The sequence below is a fragment of the Octopus bimaculoides genome, chromosome 1 (genome assembly GCF_046866305.1).
Source record: "Octopus bimaculoides isolate indiv1 chromosome 1, ASM4686630v1, whole genome shotgun sequence".
Classification (NCBI taxonomy): Eukaryota; Metazoa; Mollusca; class Cephalopoda; order Octopoda; family Octopodidae; genus Octopus; species Octopus bimaculoides.
Genome location: NC_142928.1, coordinates 9,326,588 through 9,345,747, shown reverse-complemented (window position 1 = coordinate 9,345,747; position 19,160 = coordinate 9,326,588). Strand labels below are relative to the sequence as shown.

Genomic DNA, 19,160 nt, shown 5'->3' with positions numbered 1-19,160 from the left:
GGGAAGGGACATAAAAAGCATTCTGACTGCATCCACACACCAGAATTCATCCAGCAACTTCAGGACGCAGTGATGGAAGATCTGAGCAAAGGAATCTGTGCTTTGGCAAGAGTGATGGATATTGGAGTTGCTGCCATGAAGTTGGCCCTTGTACAAGAGGCACAATGGACAAATTCTAACAACCAAAGCCAAGGAGAACTGCTTGACAAAGACAAAGAAACTCCTGAACAAGCTGAGGCAATCTGTTGAGTCAGAGATGATCTGGTTTTTCTCAGATGTCCCATGTATCATGAAAGCCAAGTTCCCCTAAACTGTGATGGTTTTCAGATTGTGTCACCAGTGATGTGATGTGATGCCTCCCCACATCTTTGAACTGGACCTTAAGCTCAGTTTAGACGGCTGTGTGAAGCTGTTGGAGACTGTGGTTAATCCCTGACTGGAGAATATTACTGTTGGAAGGCCACGCGTTTGTGGTAGCAAGATCTTACCCCTTGCCATGCCTCTGGAAAGAGTTAGTCGTTGTTGGAGAATTTCTACAATCTGACCAGCTCCAGTTTCTGGCCTCCGAATTCCCTCCATTATAATTGCAAGTAGAATAAGCCCTAAAAATACACAGACAGTAGGCTCCTTCAAATGTAAATGATTTAAGAGGAAAATTGGGTATAAGGGGCATTGGATGTTGTGTGCACGAGAGAAGACTGTGCTGGTTTGGTCGTGCGATGAGGACATGGATGAGGACAGCTGCATAAAGAAGTGCCAAGCTCTAATTGATGAGGATACCTGTAGAAGAAGTAGACCCAGGAAGATGTGGGATAAAGTGGTGAGAAAGGATCTTTGGACACTGGGCCTCACTGAAGAAAGGACGAGAGACCGGGAGATGTGGTGATTTGCTGTACTTGAGAAGACATGTCAAGCTAAGTAAAAACCTGTCTTCCACATCTACAGGCTTGTCCTTTCAGGTGCCAGTGACACTTGAAAAGCACCCATGCCTGTGCTGTATAAGTGCACTGGGGGCACCCAGCACACTCTGCTAAGTGGTTGGCATTATGAAGGACATCCAGCCATAGAAACCATGCCACAACAGACAGCTCCCTGCTAGCCAGCTCCATGTCAAACCATCCAACCCATGCCAGCATGGAGACTGAATATTAAACAACGATGATGATGAAGATGATATAATTCCATGGATTACTATGCGTGGAGCATTATTGAGAAAGACATCAGCCACTCTGCCTACAATACTTAGGTTGAGCTGGTGGCTAAGATCATGGAGGTGTTTCAAAGATCTTCCCAGGGACACCGTGAAGAATGCATGTGCCAGGTTCTGGAGCCGTCTTGAGGTCATGGTGAAAGCTGAAGGCAGCTACTTTGAGGAAACTGTTATCTGCCAAATCGTAATCCAGTTGATATTTTTTTTTATCTTTTTAAACATTCTTTTATTTTTGGATGGGATGTTGTGTTTTCTTTTCCTTTTATGCCAACTGTCAAATTTATCCCAAACATTCTGTATATATGCATATACACACACACACACACACACAGTGCGATGGGTAGATTGTTGCCATTTTATATTTCTAATTACATGCATGCACATTGTTTTTGATTTTGTTGGCTACACAGTATAATAGGGTCAGTTGGGCACCGTCTGTGAGAAAAGCAGTACCGTGACTCATTCACTCTGTCAGACATTTGGAAATGACATGCTGTACTGCTTGGCATTCGTGCTGGAAGCTCCAATACAAACATGTACCGAGAGTGATAAAAACCAAACATCCAGTCAACATCATGGTGTTTGGAGTGATCACTAGTGATGGCAATATTATACTGCTATGGTTGAAGCCAATGGCGATTTTATTGAATAAATTTACTCTTGAGTATTTCAAGATATTTTTATGGAATTTTGGTAAATATATCTGTTAAAATGAGATGTCAGTGTTATGTTCACTTTTGCGTAATTTAGACGACAGTTTATTCCCGGCACCCTGTATACTGTACCATTTACAAAGCACCTATGCAGGTACCATGTAACACTCCATAAAGTGGTTGGCATTAGGAAGGGCATCCAGCCATAGAAACCAAGCTAAAACAGACAATGGAGCCTTGTGTGGCCCCAGGCCTTACTAGTTTCTGTCAAACCGTCCAACCCATGCCAGCATGGAAAATGGATGATAAATGATGATGATGAATGTAGAAGATAAAGGAAACTTCTGTAAGGGAAACATTTGAAATAATAGTTAATGGCATATATTTTAATGGAGATAAGTGTGGGGAATTCTGTTGGACATTGTTTAGGGAAAATTTAATGTTAACTATTTAATTGTTTATGACTGGAGTGTTGACACCCATTGCAATAATATAATGGGAGAATAATACAACAAACAATAAAACCATTATGAGTAAGTGTTAGTAAAATGCTAGAAGGAATCGATTATATGGTGGTGTTGGAATTGAAGTGCAAAATTGGGCAGTTGAATTTAGGAGGAGAAGGAAGAGTCTGGTCGGTGACCCACGGTCTGGACGTCCTGCAACTGCTACCACCAAGAAAAACATTGATTGTGTTCACCACATGGTGATGGATGACTGATGATTGACTGTAAATCAAATAGCCAATGTTATTAGCTTATCCTGTAAGAGAGTTGAGAATATTCTGCACAATAAACTTGGCATGGTGAGGATTTCTAGTCAGTGGGTGCCACGTTTTCTGACACCTGATCAAAAGTGCACCAGGCTGATCACATCACTGGAAAATCTGTTTCCTTGAATGTTTGCTAACCTACAATAATAAGTGTTGGGTTCATCACTTTGAGCCAGAGAGACAAAGAGACAATCCATGCAGTGGAAACAACCCTCCTCCTCATCTGCTCCAAAGAAAGCCATGGTCATTTCATCTGCCGGGAATGGGATGGCCTTAGTTTTTTGGGGGATGCAAAAGGTATTGTGTTTATTGATTATCTTGAAAAGAGCCACACCATTATTGGAGAGTAGTTTGCCATATTGCTGAGACATATTTATGAAAGGTTATCAAGACCAAATGCTGAGGAAACCTGATGAAAGGGGTTTTGTTCCATCAGCACAATGCTCCAGCATGGTCTGTGGTTTCAATGGCTGTGGCTTTGAACTGGTTGATCACTGTCCCTATTCTCCTGATTTGGGCCCCATCTGACTATCACCTGTTCTACACTTGGCTGGGAACCAGTATCACAGTGAGGATGTCATATTTAGTGTAGATGACTTTTTCGACCAACAGGATGAAAGCTTCTTCATCAATGGGATCCAAGAACTGCAACACTGATGGAAGAAGTGTGGAGACCGCAAGGCGGGGGGGGGGGGGACTATGCTGAAAATTAGACCTCGTTTAGTTACCATTCCATGAGACTATCTTGGTCAGTCTATGAACTTTTCAGCCAACCCTTGTGAAGGGGTGTATTGTAATTATTGGCATGAATGTAGGCATCCTATATTTTTTAGAATTTAAAAATTTCCTAACTTCCATATTTCAGTTTTGAAGTGGCAAACTGACTTTGTTGGAATATTTGTGAAATATATAAGAATGTAAGACCTCATTTGAGGCATGTGATATTAAATAGTTGCTGCTAATTCCAACACCAAATTTATTGGTAATATTTCTTTGTCATATATCAGACTCAAAGAACCACATTTAAGATAATATCCTTTGAATTGTGATTTTTTTCTGCTTTTACACTCTTTTTCAGATAACTATTCCAGTATTAAACCAGCTTATTACAAAAATCCGAGAAGATTTGCCAAATTTAGAGGCCAATGAAGAAACAGAGCAAATTAACAAGCATTTTCAGAACACATTGGAACATCTCCAAATGCGTATTGCAAACAATGATTCTGGTAGTCCATCTTATGAAGGACTGACACTATAGGAAACTCTAAATCAATTCTACCATCATGTTTTTTTTTTCATTGATGTTAGCCATCTAACACTAGAGAATTCTTCTCTCCATCCTTTGGCTGTAAGTAATTTCTGAATGCTGCTATATGTGATTTAGGTGGGGGCATTTTTTTTTTTCTTTTTATATAATCACCTAAACTCATGATGTATTATAGAAAGGACTTTTTGAGGAAAGAAACAAACAACAAAATAGAAAGGTGCATAGACCTTGTTGAGTATTATTATTATTATTATTATTATATAAACATTTATTATTCTATGAAGAAAAACGAAATCATGATTTGTATTTAACAAGAAATAATGAAGTCTAAATTGTAAATGACTTTCTGGTTGTTATATTTTTATTTAATTGTAAACTGCAAATATACAAAAATCTATATTGATTTGGGTCCAATTGCCAGCAATAAATATATAATTTCTGTTGTGAATGACAAAATGTTCTTCGGCTGAACAGAATGTTTCAGCTTTCCTTCTTTTGTTGCCTGAAGTTGAGGCAATTTTCTGGCAATTTTTCATCAACCCATTTTTAACTCATCTTTTCTTCATTTTTGTTTGTTCTTGTTGATAATTTCCGTTGCTAATTCTTTAATTAATAACAACTATTCTCTCAAAAGTGACAATATTACTGCCTTCAATTGCAAATCTTTACTAATCTCGAATTGAACTCCAATCAGGAGTCTCACAAAACTATCCTAAATAATAGTTCCACAACAAAAAAACACTCTTTGCAATTTCACTTGCATTTGGTGCTCAAAACAACAGAATTTTCTTATTGTTTTTTTTTTTTTCTCATTTTTTTTAAATATTAAGAAACCTAGAATTCCTTTAAAACATGTTTCAGTCAGTTGGAGGGCAAAGTTGTTTTTGAGTGCTCTCATCTCTCGTTGCAAACATTCGATGTGTGAGTTTGCGATGATCTAATTGTTCATACTCCAACTGAAATTTATTTTACAACTGTAATCTACAGTTGTAAGTTTGGCTTCTTTACAGCACATTGAGACCTGTTCTGTTTTTAATGTTTTAATAGAAATCATGCAGATTTATTAGGAAATTAAGATATTCATTTAAAAATATCTGCTTTGTTTTATATCTGGAGTGAAAGAGAGAAATGAGTTTCTGCAAGTGTCTGGTACATTGGCCATTAGTTTGGAACAAGAAAAATGTTTGTTTTAAAATTTGTGACCTCCTGATTAAGAATTAGATTAGTTTGGAAACTGTTGGGGGATCTTCTTAAATGGTATTAATTGATTGTTTGGTGGAGATATTTCTAAATTATCAATTAGAAAGTTAGTGTTGAGATTGATGCGACTGAATATATTCTCAAAATTCTGTGATTGATTATTACTAATTAATAAATAAAACTTGAGGAAGAAGATCAAAATATTCTTGTCGTACTAAAAGCTGAACTAAATTATGAAATGGAAAAAAAAAAAAATTTTTTTTTTTTCTTTAATGAGTGCTATTTCTGTATAGTTGTATCTGCTGCATGGTGAAACAATATGTGATTCAAGAAATTATCTTTGTTTTGTTTATATATATATTTTTTTTTTAATTTTTATTCCCTCCTCCCCAGTTAATCTCTTCTCTTTTGGAAATTGTTATAGCATTATAACATGGCTTTCACTCTCTCGACTAAAATCTGTTAATGTTCTGGAAAAGTAAAAGATTTTTCAAATAAAAAATTGAAGTTTGTTTGTTTGCCTTATCTACACTAATCCTCTGATTTTGTAGCCAAAAATTGGCTTAATTCTTTCTCACCTGGAATTTTCTGTGTTCAACTAACAACTAAATATCTTTTTCTTTCCATTTCTAATTTAATAATCCAGAATTCTTCATTTGGCATATGTAGAAAGTGTAAACCTTTTCACAAAAATAGGAGTTAAGAAAATGTAAGACAACGCTTTACTTGAGAAAGGATTTAACTAATCCATAAATCCTTCTTAATCCAGTAAGAGTTTAAAACTCAGAATGAGATACAATTTCTAAATCAAAAGAATCCTCTAAAATTATGAGGTTCTCTACAAAATTAAACAAAAATAAAATGGATTTTGATGCAGTGTGGTGATATATAAACATTTTATTGGGAGGTAAAAAGTATTTTGATGGAGAAAGAAGGCAAGAATTTAGAAAGGGATAATATGACTGACCATGTTTTGAGTTGAGAGATTTTGCCTTGAAAAATTATAGATACATGCATGGAGATATTTATTGATACTTTGTGATTGGAATTGAATTTTAAATATGGTTAACAAAAATGTATTGGGGAATCTTTATTCATAAATGCTATTCTTGAAATATATATTGCATTCCTTCATTTGATATGAGATCACAAATGGAATTTGGTCAACATGATGCAACACTAGTTTAGTTGCTATCAACATTAGGAAACAAACTGAATATTATTAAATATGGCTGCATTTGAAAAGAAGAAAATATCTTCTCAACCACTGTACTTGATAGATAAATATCATTTTTTTTTTTTTAAAGATTACTTGTCCGAAACAGAATTATCATCATTATAATATCCACTTTTCCATGCTTACAAAGATCATACTTAGTTTAATGGGGCAGATTTTCTACAGCTGGATGCTCTTCCTGTCACCAACCATTATTACTCATTTCCAAGCAAGATTATATTTTCTATACTGCTTGTATGACCAACACTTGCTTATGACTATCACCCAATGTCAAGACAAAGATGTGCTCCATCATGGCCACAGACTTAGGGCTGAAACAATTAAAAGCATATATATCGTTTGGCTAAAATTCTTCAAGGCAGTGCCCCAGCATTGGCTGCAGTCTAATTATTGAAACAAGTAAAAGAAATCATATATATATATATATATATGGGCTTCTTTCACCTTTTATCTACTAAATCTAATGTAATAGTTGGTTAGTAGATAGATCTTTGTTCAAGGTGTCATATAGTGAGACTGAATCCAAAACTGTGTTCAGAAACCAACTTCTTAACCACATAGCCACACTCAGACAATATGCTTGTACTGTTTTGAAATGGTCCTTTACATTTAGATAAAGTACCCGTCATGTACTGGAATATATTCATGAAATACCTCAGACGGGGATGGAAATATAATAATTAACTTCCCCACCTCACATACACACACTTCAGTCCTATCAATTTCGTGTGTCATGTAGTCTTGGTCTATTTTCTTTTTGCGTATGTGGGTTATCTCTACTCACGTAACAACCCTTGATACATAACCGCTATGTTTTTGGCCTATTTCTTTATCATATTTCATCATTATCTCCCCACTCGTATAATTTTTGTCAATAAAACTCTATTTTAAAGTCGGAATCAATAAAATTCGTTGCACCACCACAACACAGAGAGAGAGAAAGAGTTTATGACTTACGTTCAATGGTAATTGTAATAGCAGTAGCTAAATAGCATCTTCTTTATTAGATTGGAAAGCGATATATTAAAAGTGGAAAAAAATAATTTGAAATGTACAATCATTTTATAAACCAACTAATTCTAACTACATTACAGTTTCTGTGACTTGACGACAACGACATGTTGCGTTGTTGTTGAAGGGAACCGAGTGGTAGTTTTAACTTAGCTAGGTTGTAATTAAGGTGAACTTCAACAACGAGGAGTATAACAGGTATTAAACGGTCATCAATGTTGGAGGAAGATATTTATAAAATCGCTTGAAAATATTAAATAATTCCAGATATTACGAAATAATTGGCTTTTAAACATTTTCGGGATGAAGGGTGGCATGTAAATTGTTTTTATTTTCCCCCACCAAACTCTGACAACATACAAAGTTTTCAGTTTAATCATTATCGTGTAAACTTACGCAGTTTTTATTTTTCGTTCTTAAAACAGGTCCAATATAAGATTTAAAAAAAAAAAAAAAAAGTTTGTGAAATTAGCAAATTGGTTGACCCGGCTTATTGAAAAAAATTAGGTCTTAACAGAATATGTAACTAATACACATCATCATCATTATTATTATATAACATTTTGATATAATTTAGAAATTATTAAATATTTCAAGTTACTAAAATAATTTTTTCGTTTGTTGTCAGCAAGTTGAACCGGAATAAAGGCCACGTTTTTAGTTAAGTTACTGAGGGTAGAGATGTGATATTTTAAATTTGAATATCTGGCACAAGGCCTGAAATTTCGGGGGAGGCGGCTAATTGATTAAATGGACTCCAGTAGTTTACTGGTATTATTTTATCGACCCTGAAAGAATGACAAGCAAAGTCGACCTCGGCGGAAATTAAACCCAAAGCATAAAGACAGACGAAATACTGGTGAGCAATTTATCCGGCGTGTCAGCTCGCTGCATTAAATCAACATTGAAACCGTTAATTAGTCGTTTTTACACAACGGCAACAATTTCTGCTATTTAATAGCTGATTTAAAAAAAAGATCTGTTAAATCGATCGTTTATTAAAGTTTCCCTGCGATTTCCCCCCTTCAGATCGGTTACAAAAAATAAATTACAAGCACTTAAAGGAAATTTTAAGTTGAAAAGAAATTTTAAAAAGTCTCGTTTTGTGTGTGAATTAGTGTAAATTACCTCCCTTGTCAGTAACGGTTTCACTAAATTGGCAACTTGGCGAACTCCTTGTTACTTCGTCATACACTATGTTATTTTCTCTCTCTCTTTCTCGCCCCTCTTGTTACTGTGTCTCCTTTATTGATAAATAAATTTTCCCAATCGAAATCCTGTTCTGCTACATTCCCCCCTACCCAAATAAAACAATGTTTTATGGTGTGAGCTGTTGATAAATAGACATTTAAAAAACCAGTTGGCCTTCTATTTGTGTTGTTTAAACAGCGGAATTCTGTTAGCATTTCTGAAATCTGAAATTTATTTTAAAATACTGGGTATATCAATTTTACTATTACTACATCGATAATAGAGATCAAATCCAGTGGAGGTGCTTTCTGGTGGAAGTTAGATTTTTAAACAAAAGCTGACAGCATTAAAATTAAAATTAATTGAAGATTTGTGAGGGAAATTAATTTTTTCTATGATTGCATAAAACGTTGATGAGATTTACGACGGCAAAATAATTTGTTTTAAAAAAATCTACGTAAAAATCAATATACAAAGTGTTAAATTTTCAAATGTAGTAAAATATGGAAATGTCGATTAACGACAATTTCTATTTAAAAACCCAAATATTTCGGCAGAAACAAACACGTGGTGAACGAGACAGGAAAATAAGAATGTCTCCCTCACTTTTTATTACAGAGAGGCGAGGTTATATCAATTGGTGCGCTTTTCAGAACTACGGATGTGCATTGGTGTAACAATTAAGGCAGGTTTCATAAATACGGGTGTCCGCCGCACCACCACCACCATAAAAGATGTATACACACTTTTAAAGCTGGTATTTTACTTAATTTACATTCGTTTTCGATTTAACCCATTACATATAATGAAGGGAGCCAGACAAAGCTTTGAAAGAAGGAAATCTACTGGAAGTTTAAACATCCAGACAAAGCGTAAAGACAGTTTTGGAGCGAGTTTCAAACAGATTCCCCTGTATAACTTACCACCATCATCATCGTTTAACGTCCGTTTTCCATGCTGGCATGGGTTGGACGGTTTGACTGGGGACTGGCAGGCCAGGAGGCCGCACCAGGCTCCAGTCTGATCTGGCAATGTTTCTACAGCTGGATGCTCTTCCTAACACCAACCACTCTGATATCAGCCATGTTCGGATGGTACTTTTTATATGCTACCAGTACAGGAGCCTGTCAGGTGACACTGGCAACGACCCACGCATGAATGGTGCTTATTGCGTGCCACCAGCACGGGAGCCAGTCAGACATCACTGGCATCAGACACAACTACAATTTCCATTTGATTGTTGTTTGATTTGATTTTGATTTTGACTTTACTTGACTCAATAGGTCTCCTCAGGCACAGCAGGTCGCCTGACGATTCAAAGGTACTTTTTAAGTGGGCTGGTTATGCGACACTGGTGTAGGTTACAGCTGTCCACTCACTTTATTTGCCGGGTCTTCTCAATCACAGCATATCTCTAGAGGTCTTCGTCTTTTGTCATTGCCTCTGTGAGGCCCAACGTTCAAAGGTCATGCTTCACCACCTCATTCCATGTCTTCCTGGGTCTACCTCTTCTACAGGTTCCATCCACTGTTAGAGAATGACACTTCTTCACACAGCTCTCTTTGTCCATCCATAGTACATAACCATACCAACGCAAACGTCTCTCTTGCATGTCACATCTGATGCTTCTTATGTTTAACATTTCTCTCAGGGCGTTTACACTCTGTCATGTGTGCACACTGACATTACAAATCCAGCAGATCATAGTAGCTTCGATTAAAGTTAAGTTAGAAGCAGATGGAACTGTAGTTCAAAATGTCCTAAGGAGATGTTCTGGAAGACTGAAGAACAAAGGAGGGGACTTAAAGCATATTGCCCAAGTTAAAAAAATATGTGCAGCCGGTAAGTTTGTAAAATAGGAATTTCAAAATCATGTGTTCATTGCATTTTGAAGTTGTTTCATTGAATAACTTCCATTCCAAGAATGGTTCATACTCTCAATGAAGATAATCCTGACCAAGAAATATGGTTTTGTGAGCAGAAGGTGCACATTTCCCAACAAAGATTGCTTGGAAAGAACGAGGCTACGTTTCAATTAAACTGCTCAATTAACCACCATATTTACACCTTCTGGGAACCTGAGAATCCACATATTTTTTCTCTGGTTTTTACTAATCTAATTACTTTAAGAAATAATAACAGAATTTACACCTTTAGAATTCATTAGTTGTACTAATTTAACTACTAGCACTGCTACTACTACTGCTGCTGTCACTACTACTACTACTGTCACATTTGCTGCAGCTTCCTATTGTCTCTGTTAGATTCTGAGAGCTTTATTTCTTTGAAGTCATTAATAAGTGTTTTAGTTTCAACATAGTTACAGATCAAATCACTCACTGGACAGGGGCCATGGTCCTTGAGCTGAAATAAGTAAAAAAGATATACATATGTATACAGATACATACACACACACACACACATATATATATACACATACATATATATATATACACACACACACATACATTACATATATGATATATATACCATCATCATCATCATTGCTTAACGTCCGCTTTCCATGCTTGCATGACAACAATGGTAGCCCCCAACCAGCCCTTAGTACTCTGGATCTACCATTTGGTGTTTCCTACAATCACACCCTACAGGAGTCTTAAGACTCCTGATTTGTTGGGGCTCATACAAATTCTTCCAACTTTTACCAAACATGAATTGTTCTTTCCTCATCCTGTAAGACTTGTACATAAGGTTCTCATGAACCCCACATCTGATTCTTAATTCCTCTCCCTTCAGTCGTTCAATGATGGAACCTCATCAGGCCATTGTAGTTGTTGTTGATGATGATGATGGCCATGACCTGCTGGATCAACTCAGCTGTTCTGATAACATCTGATTTGAGAATGATTCTTTCTCTCAGCCACAAATGATGCAGGGGCTTCTAGCTCTTTCCTGCTTCTCAACCAACTCATTTATGTTCTCTCTCTTCACCTCCAGGCTCAGAAAGTAGTCCAAAACCTCCTCTGTTCTCAAATATTTCAAAATCCATTGAAGAGACAACATCAGTTCACAATGCTTACCAAAGTTGAAGCAGCTTGAAGAAAACTCTCTTCTTCATTTCTCTCTTAAACGTACATCTGCAATGTTAAAGCAACTATTCCAAAATCCTTTTTATGTGAAATTCCCAGACAAAGTCACTTCCAAATGCATCTTAAATAGGTGTTTTAAGGATATTTAGAAAGAAAAAAAACTTGGCTTACAGTTACTGACCCATGGGCTGAAACAAAAGAATGGTACTTGGAGCCAGGAACTTTGATAAAAATCAAAGACCCAAGAAATTTGGTCCATGATTAGGATGTGTGTGTGTGTGTGCTGGAGTATTGTCTATACCATGAAGAGTGTTCATAACAAGCCTCTTCTCTTTGCAGTTGTCATCGTGGTGACAAACATATTAATAATGTGTAAACTTTGCAGTAAATAATTCCTAAGAATCCATCTTTTCAAATCGTAAACTTGCTTTCTTTATTTATTTCTACTTTTTGCAAATCCTCTGAATTTATGGGTCACTCATCACAACTTTGCAGCATCATTCTCTATAGACGAACAAGGGACCATTTGTTACCAAAAAAGGCTCTTGGAACTATAACCATCCCAATGTATTTGTTTGATTGATTGATGAACAACTAGTTTGCCAGTTTCCTGAAATTCATATTCCAAATAAGCCATTTCTTATGATTGAGCCCTGTGGGCCTTAATTCCTGATCTTTCCTGTAGGCCATAGAAGGCATTCTGGCATTATCCAACATGATAACATGGTCTATGTCCTTTATGTTGAGGTAATTTACAGGAGATCCTCATAGAAGAGGTTCTTCTCTGATAAACCACTGATGTTGTTTGTGGTGTGTATACAAACAGAACTCTCTCACTCTAGCTTTGTTGAGGATTTAGTCTCAACTTCATGATTCATACTCTCACCACCCGCACCATCACTTCATCTACTTTTCTACTAACAATACACCCACTCCACCCACCCTATTGTTATTCAACTCCAAGAGCGCATGCGTGTGCACACACACACACACACACACACATGACAGGCTTCTTTCAGTTTCTGTCGACCAAACCTGCTCACAAGGCTTTGGTCAACCTGGGGTTAGAGTTGAAGACACTCCTAGAACCCCATAACTGCCATGTTGTATTTCTTTATCCACACCTCTCTGATCCTGTTTTCTAACTCTGTACCCTTAATTCATGACTTGTCCACATTTTAAATTTCCAAAATTGGAGTAAATTTCATGACATAGTTCTTGTTTTGGCCTTCAATTTACAAAGATTTCTACAGTCTATGAGCCTATTTATTCTGTAAAGTTTCTGGCTAGACATCACATTATGCTTTGCAAAACTCTCTCTCTTAAAATTTTGAGTTGTTGTCTGTGTTATTTTAAAGTTATTTTTAGAAACTGGGGGATCCCAGCTCTTTGAAATAAAAAATAACAATAATTGAATGCATTCATTCTTCCTCAAATATAATGGCTTGCTCTAGGAGATGCCTGTAGAAGGATGCAGAAAACTTATAGCATGAAGAAACCTTTTCACATTTTATCAAGTCCAGCAGATTTTGTCTGAAATCAAATATTTAAAAGATCATATTTTCAAATAACTTTGTATATTCATCAAATTGCCTGAAACTTAAATGTGTTACAAATTCTTTGAGGCACATTTGGTTCCAAATCTTTTTTATATCAGTGTATCTTTCCATCTGTAAATTGCTGAAGGCCAATTATAATTCTTCTCTTAGAGACACCAAGCAAAGAGGAACCAAGAAAGCATGAGGTTTATTGATTTTTCTCTCCAATGCTAAATATTTAGTAGTTGGTGCCAGCTTTTGCATCTGTGGCAATGATGTGCTGCAGCTCCTGGGGCCAGCCTGATTTCAAGAAGAAGCAGTGTTGTTAAGGTAGCCAAACCCAAATGGGGACACACACACACACAAAATATTTTATAATAACCACTTCGTGCCTTCTGTTGAGAGCAACAACAACAATTCCTCATTTAACACTCACCTTCCAGACTGCTATAGGTTGGACTATGGTTGTGACTAAATCTTTAATGATGGTTCGACACCTTGCCACCATTTGAATTCAGTTTGCACACACACACACACACACACACACACACAGTGTGTATTGCGTCACAATGAAATTAATCCACCGTATATTTCAGAAATATCAGTAAGAATGTTTATGAAGAAAAGGCTTTGCATTATAGTGGTAAAGGACAAGGAGTGGTGTGGTGGGGGAATGGGGGGGTATCTGCAATTATTTCACATATAATTAATATAATTATATAACATAATGAATATAATTTCCCCTATTCTCACATTAGATTAAATATTATTGTTATTAAAAGTAAAAATAGCCAAATAATAATAAACATCTCTTTAACTCACAAATCAAATTGTATACTGTATATATAAATATAAATATAAATATATGCATACACAGACACACACATACATACACACACGCACACACACACACACACACACATATATATATGTGTGTGTATACATGTATACATATGATATATAAATATATATAATTATATATACATATATATGTATACATAAATATATGTATATGCATATATATATATGATGTAATCTACAACTATAATATAATATTTATGTATATATAATACATATATATATTATAATAATCTACATAAAATTTTATACGTATATATCTGCATATAAATTTTTTGTGCGTGCTTGCAGATATATTTATGTTCCGTTCGGTGCACCATAGTAAAGCCTCTGTCCCAGTCGAATCAAGAGTGAGTCCCTCTCCATCCGGGTCTTTCTCTCACCATTCTCTCGACGACGCCATAACGTGGCTCACAGAAACGAACAAGCAATTATGTCCGGTCAATATTTTCTCCTCTTTTCAAAATTTTGCTCGTGTCATTTTTCAGTTGAGTAGAATTAGAATTTTTTTCCTTTTACTTTTAGATGTTCAGGAAGCATGCCCACCGGAGGAACCTCGAGATCTGTCGATGCGGCGACCTTTCGATCCTGTCGCTCACGATTTGGATCCGAAATTCCGACTCACCAAATATGCTGACCTGAAGGGATGAGGGTGTAAGGTCCCCCAGGAAGCTCTGCTCAAGCTTCTTGAGGGACTACAACAGGACAGTAGTGCCCAGGAGTCAGAACACTTCCAGTACATTGCCAGTGTTCCTCGAATAGGTAAGAAATGGCTTCACTAATTTTTTTCTTTCTATCGGAAACGAGACATTCTTGCCACTACCTCGGCATTGACAACCAAATCGGCTTTCATTTCGCCGATCTGGCTGAAGTAAAGAATCCAGCTGGTTTCTTTTGGTCGCAAATCATTTTCCTAACTTTATTTTATCATTTCGAAGTAGGATTTGGTGTCTACCATATCATTGTAAGACATAAATAGGTTTTTTAATGTGACTCCCTTTCGATGCTCTCCTCTCCATAATGGCGGCTTTCAGCGCGTGGTGGCAGGTGTGTGTGTGTGTGTGTGCGTGCGTGCGTGCGTGTGTGTGTGTGTGTGTATACGTTGGCAGGTGTGTGTTTGTGTTGGCAGGTGTGTGTGTGTCTCTATACGTTGGCAGGTGTGTGTGTGTGTGTGTGTGTCAACAACTTGTTGCAACAACAATCCCCAGTTCCTCGTCTTTTCTTCAAAAAGACTTATTTAAAACATTTATTTATTATTTATTTCACACTCATCTTGTTAATAAATCAATTCTGACATCAATCTCCGACTCAATACAACAGAAATTCTTTCATCTTTCATTTTTCAATTTACATCAAATATTTTCTACAAATAAAATTTTCCCTTTTTTTTTGTTTTTCCCGGCGAATTTCAACACAAATTTTCTCAACAAAATCAAGAAATAAACTCAACATTTCCCGTTTATTTTGCATTTTAATAAGGAACAAAAAAACCTGTATTTTTTTCCTTCGGGTTCAGATTTTCATTTAAATTTCATTAAATTTTAACAAATCTAAATATTTCTCTTTTTCGTTTTAAAAATATATTTGCTGAAGAAATTCAACGAGTTTTATTCAAATTAAATTCATTTCTTTACTTTTTCCTATTAATTACAAATTTATTTTAATTTAAAAATTTGCTTTATTCTTTCTTAGACCAACCTAGTTGACTCGTAATATTTAATTTTAACATATTCCTACTTAAATTATTTAATTAATTCAATATATCTTAGGGAAGATTTAATTTAAAACCAATATTTCCAATTAAAAACAAAATATGCACATTGTTTCGCTTTAATGTTTTCCTCTTAATTTTGACAACAATCTGTAAGTTTATATTGTTATAACAATATAAAATATTTTCTTCATGTTTGCTTATTAATATTTCTTTTATTTCATTTCCCTCTTCATATTCTTCCCCTCTTTTCTTGGTGCAATTTTTCAATTCTAGACTTACGTCATCGTAAACTTGGCATAAATTAGCCAACTTTTAAAAGACATTATTTCAACGTTGCTGCAATTTTCTACATTTTTAATTACCTATGTAAAAAAAAATTAGCATCTTTTGCTTACAATTTTATTAAAAAAACTATTCGAAGTTAATAATTTTACTATCTTGCTTGGCCCTATTCGATGCAAGTCTATCAAATTATCGATTTTCATCTATTCATAAATAAAATCGAACATTTTTTATAAAACAAACAAAAAAAAAAGTCTTTGAAATATTATTATGAGATTCCTGAAAGAGGCAATGTGATAGGGAACAGGGACTAAACGGTGTGAAAAGTTGATGGTCGAAAGTGTGACGAAAGATATGAAAATGGAAGCAGGTGGATGTTAAGGGATAAGCTGCCTGTAGGGGCAGGGACTAGTGACTTCTATAATCCAGGGAAAGATTATCCACTATAACTGATGTAGTAATAGAGAAGGAGGCAACTTAGAGGTATCAAATTGATAGATCATCTTTTGCAAGAATGTTATTTCTACTGAGATAACTACAGGTGTTGTCAGTTAACAATAAACCACTCTACCTAGGATTTAATGAACTGTAAAAATCCTTTGGTAGAGTACCACACCTTTGTAGTTTGGCTGTTGCTGAGAAAATTGAGTGTTGATTGCATTTTGTTAGCTGAAGTGAGCAACAAGTTAGGAATTTAGCATGCAGGTAGGTGTCCATCACAGCTTGGCTCATAACTGTCTCCTAATCATAAAACCAGTTGTAGGAACTCCAATAGCTTAATTCTTCATAGATTAAGATGTCTAAAATTTAGAGATGAAAATTCCAGATATGGAAGCAAAAGCAGAAAATTAGGAAGGCTGAAAGTAAATTGAGTAAAGACAAAAATATTAGGAAGAAAAAGAACAAGTAGAACTCTACTGTCAAGATGTCACCATACAACTGCTGTATCTCAACTGGCCTACTTCATATATACAAGGAATGTGAGGTTACAAGTAGAGGAGGCAAACTGGGTGGTTTTGTGGTAGATGCACAACTGTAGTTAGCTGTGAGAGGATGCAAGAAATATATTCCATCCAATACTTCTGTTAGCTAAGTTACCAAATGCAGAGAAGTTTTGTGAAAGTATAGTCAGAATAAAAACAGGCTGGAAAAGTGCAGGAAGCCATTACTTGTGAGAGTCAAGGTTAGATTGTGTAATTCTTGTGTATGAAGTGTGATGTATGGTTGTGGAACCTGGCCGTTGAGTGTAGGATGGGTAGAAGCTGGGAAGAAATGAGGTGAACATGTTTTGTTGGATGTGTATGTGTAATGGGACTAAAGTGGCTGGTCTAAGAGGAAGGAAGTGACAGAAAATGAAGATTGAGGAAATAAGAGAGAGAGAGGTGGAGGCTGAATTTCACAAAAGAGATAAAGGACTGTGGTGAGATGCTGTGCTGGAGAAGAGTTGTTAACCTGGTAAAACTAGAGATAAGGATGAGGATGATACAGTGTAGATCTCAAGGGAAATGTTTCTAATGTTGGATTAGGAGCAACAGATTTCATTGTGTCGTTAGTAGGAATGTGACATTGTTATGTTCTAATTGATACATTATACCTAAAGAATGGATATCTTTTCTACTTGAGAATTGGATAGTTTTATGGAATGTTTTAGTATTGCAACAACAAACTGCATTATAAAACCTGATACCAATTAAAAACAGTTACAAAATATTTGTTAATTTAGAAAGAAAATTTATTACAAAAAATTGTTTCTTTAGCTTCTTTTAGTAAAATGTCACTTTAAAACAGGGTGTTTGTGGCATTATTGTTTATTCAAGCTCAGAACTGACTGACTGCCATACTCAATGCTTTATTATTTCATTTCTAACAGCAGTGACCACTATTTCTCTAAATTCCTATTTTTGTGCTTATTTTCTTTACCCTTGTTGACACCACCCTGCATGATACCATTTTCAGTTGTATTCTATAAATCCACCACTTATATGTCCTTGGGAAATGATATTTTGTTATATTAATATATACCCCTGATGTATGGAATTTTGCTGTATGAGTACATGCCCTCAACATGTGCTATTTTCATGGATTAAGATATGCTCTGAGAGGTGCAGTTTTGTCTGTGGTTAAGAGGTTCAGTTGTTCTATACAACACCTTGGCTAATTGTCTTCTACTTATAATCCTGGATCAATCAAATCCTTGCAAGTTAGCTTGAAAGCAGAAACCGAAAAGACCTTGTCATGTATGTGTGTGTTTGTATCAGTGCATCCCCCAAAAACCCTGAGCTGCAAACAATGATTTTGTTGTCATTTCTCCTCTCACCAAATCTTTGGCTGGTTTTGCTCCTGAGATGATGTGTAAAATAAGGAGATCCCCTGCTTGCAAAAAAAATGGTTACTAAGAGGAAGCAAATGCAGCTGTAAAACAAAGCCTCAACAATATATTCACGTAACCCCTTTTATAAAAACAAATGACGTCTTCCATAGTATTTTGCTAATAATATTTATAATGTTTAATTCTTACAACTTGTCAAGCATCCTTTTTATATCCGTGTCTTGCTCTTCTCTGAATAGTCTCACTCACCTTTATCATCTCTGCAAGGTAGTGTCCTGAGGTTGTCCTTGTCTTCCTGGGTCTCCTTCTTTCATGAGTTCCATCCACTGTGAGTGATCGGCACTTTATAGAGCTGTCGACACCCATCTGTATCACATGACCAAACCGACCAACACGGTCTTCTCTCTTGCACACTGCATCTAATTCCTCTTATGCCTGACATTTCTCTCAACACTCTAGCACTTTGTTGCATATGTACTCTTACATTACACATCCAAACAGAGCATACCAGCCTCATTCCTCTCTAGCCTTCGCATGTCCTCTGCATTGAGGGCTCATATCTCACTATCATGTAGAATTGCTGTTTGTATGCATCGTACAATCTTCCTTTCACTTGGAGGGAGAGAACAGAGGTAAAAGATCTCTGAATTTTCTCCATCCTATTCTTATTCTAGTGATTACACTTTCCATGCATCTTCCCCCTGCAGCTAATTAGGTCCCCTAGGTAACAGAAATTATCCACTACCTCTAAACGGTCTCTGGGGCACTTGAAAAAACCAATTTCCTGAGAATCTGTAATTTCCTATGACTCCTGTGCATCTTCCACATACAAACATTACTTTCTCTGA

General features: G+C 35.9%; 2 protein-coding genes across 2 annotated transcripts in view; both read left to right on the top strand.

Annotated features, from left to right (window-relative positions):
* LOC106874199 (vacuolar protein sorting-associated protein 35) overlaps window positions 1–5,604 on the top strand; it is a 35,727-nt gene extending 30,123 nt beyond the window's left edge. The window contains exon 20 of the mRNA XM_089347229.1: window positions 3,714–5,604. Coding sequence (XP_089203355.1) covers window positions 3,714–3,893 — 180 coding nt within the window. The 3' untranslated portion in view covers window positions 3,894–5,604. The remainder of the gene's footprint in view (window positions 1–3,713) is intronic.
* Window positions 5,605–14,368: 8,764 nt separating this feature from the next.
* The window catches only part of LOC106874205 (inactive selenide, water dikinase-like protein), a 29,456-nt gene continuing 24,664 nt past the window's right edge, over window positions 14,369–19,160 (top strand). Inside the window, exons 1-2 of the mRNA XM_089348352.1 lie at window positions 14,369–14,427; window positions 14,513–14,749. The gene's annotated coding sequence lies outside the window, so the exon portion shown is untranslated. The remainder of the gene's footprint in view (window positions 14,428–14,512; window positions 14,750–19,160) is intronic.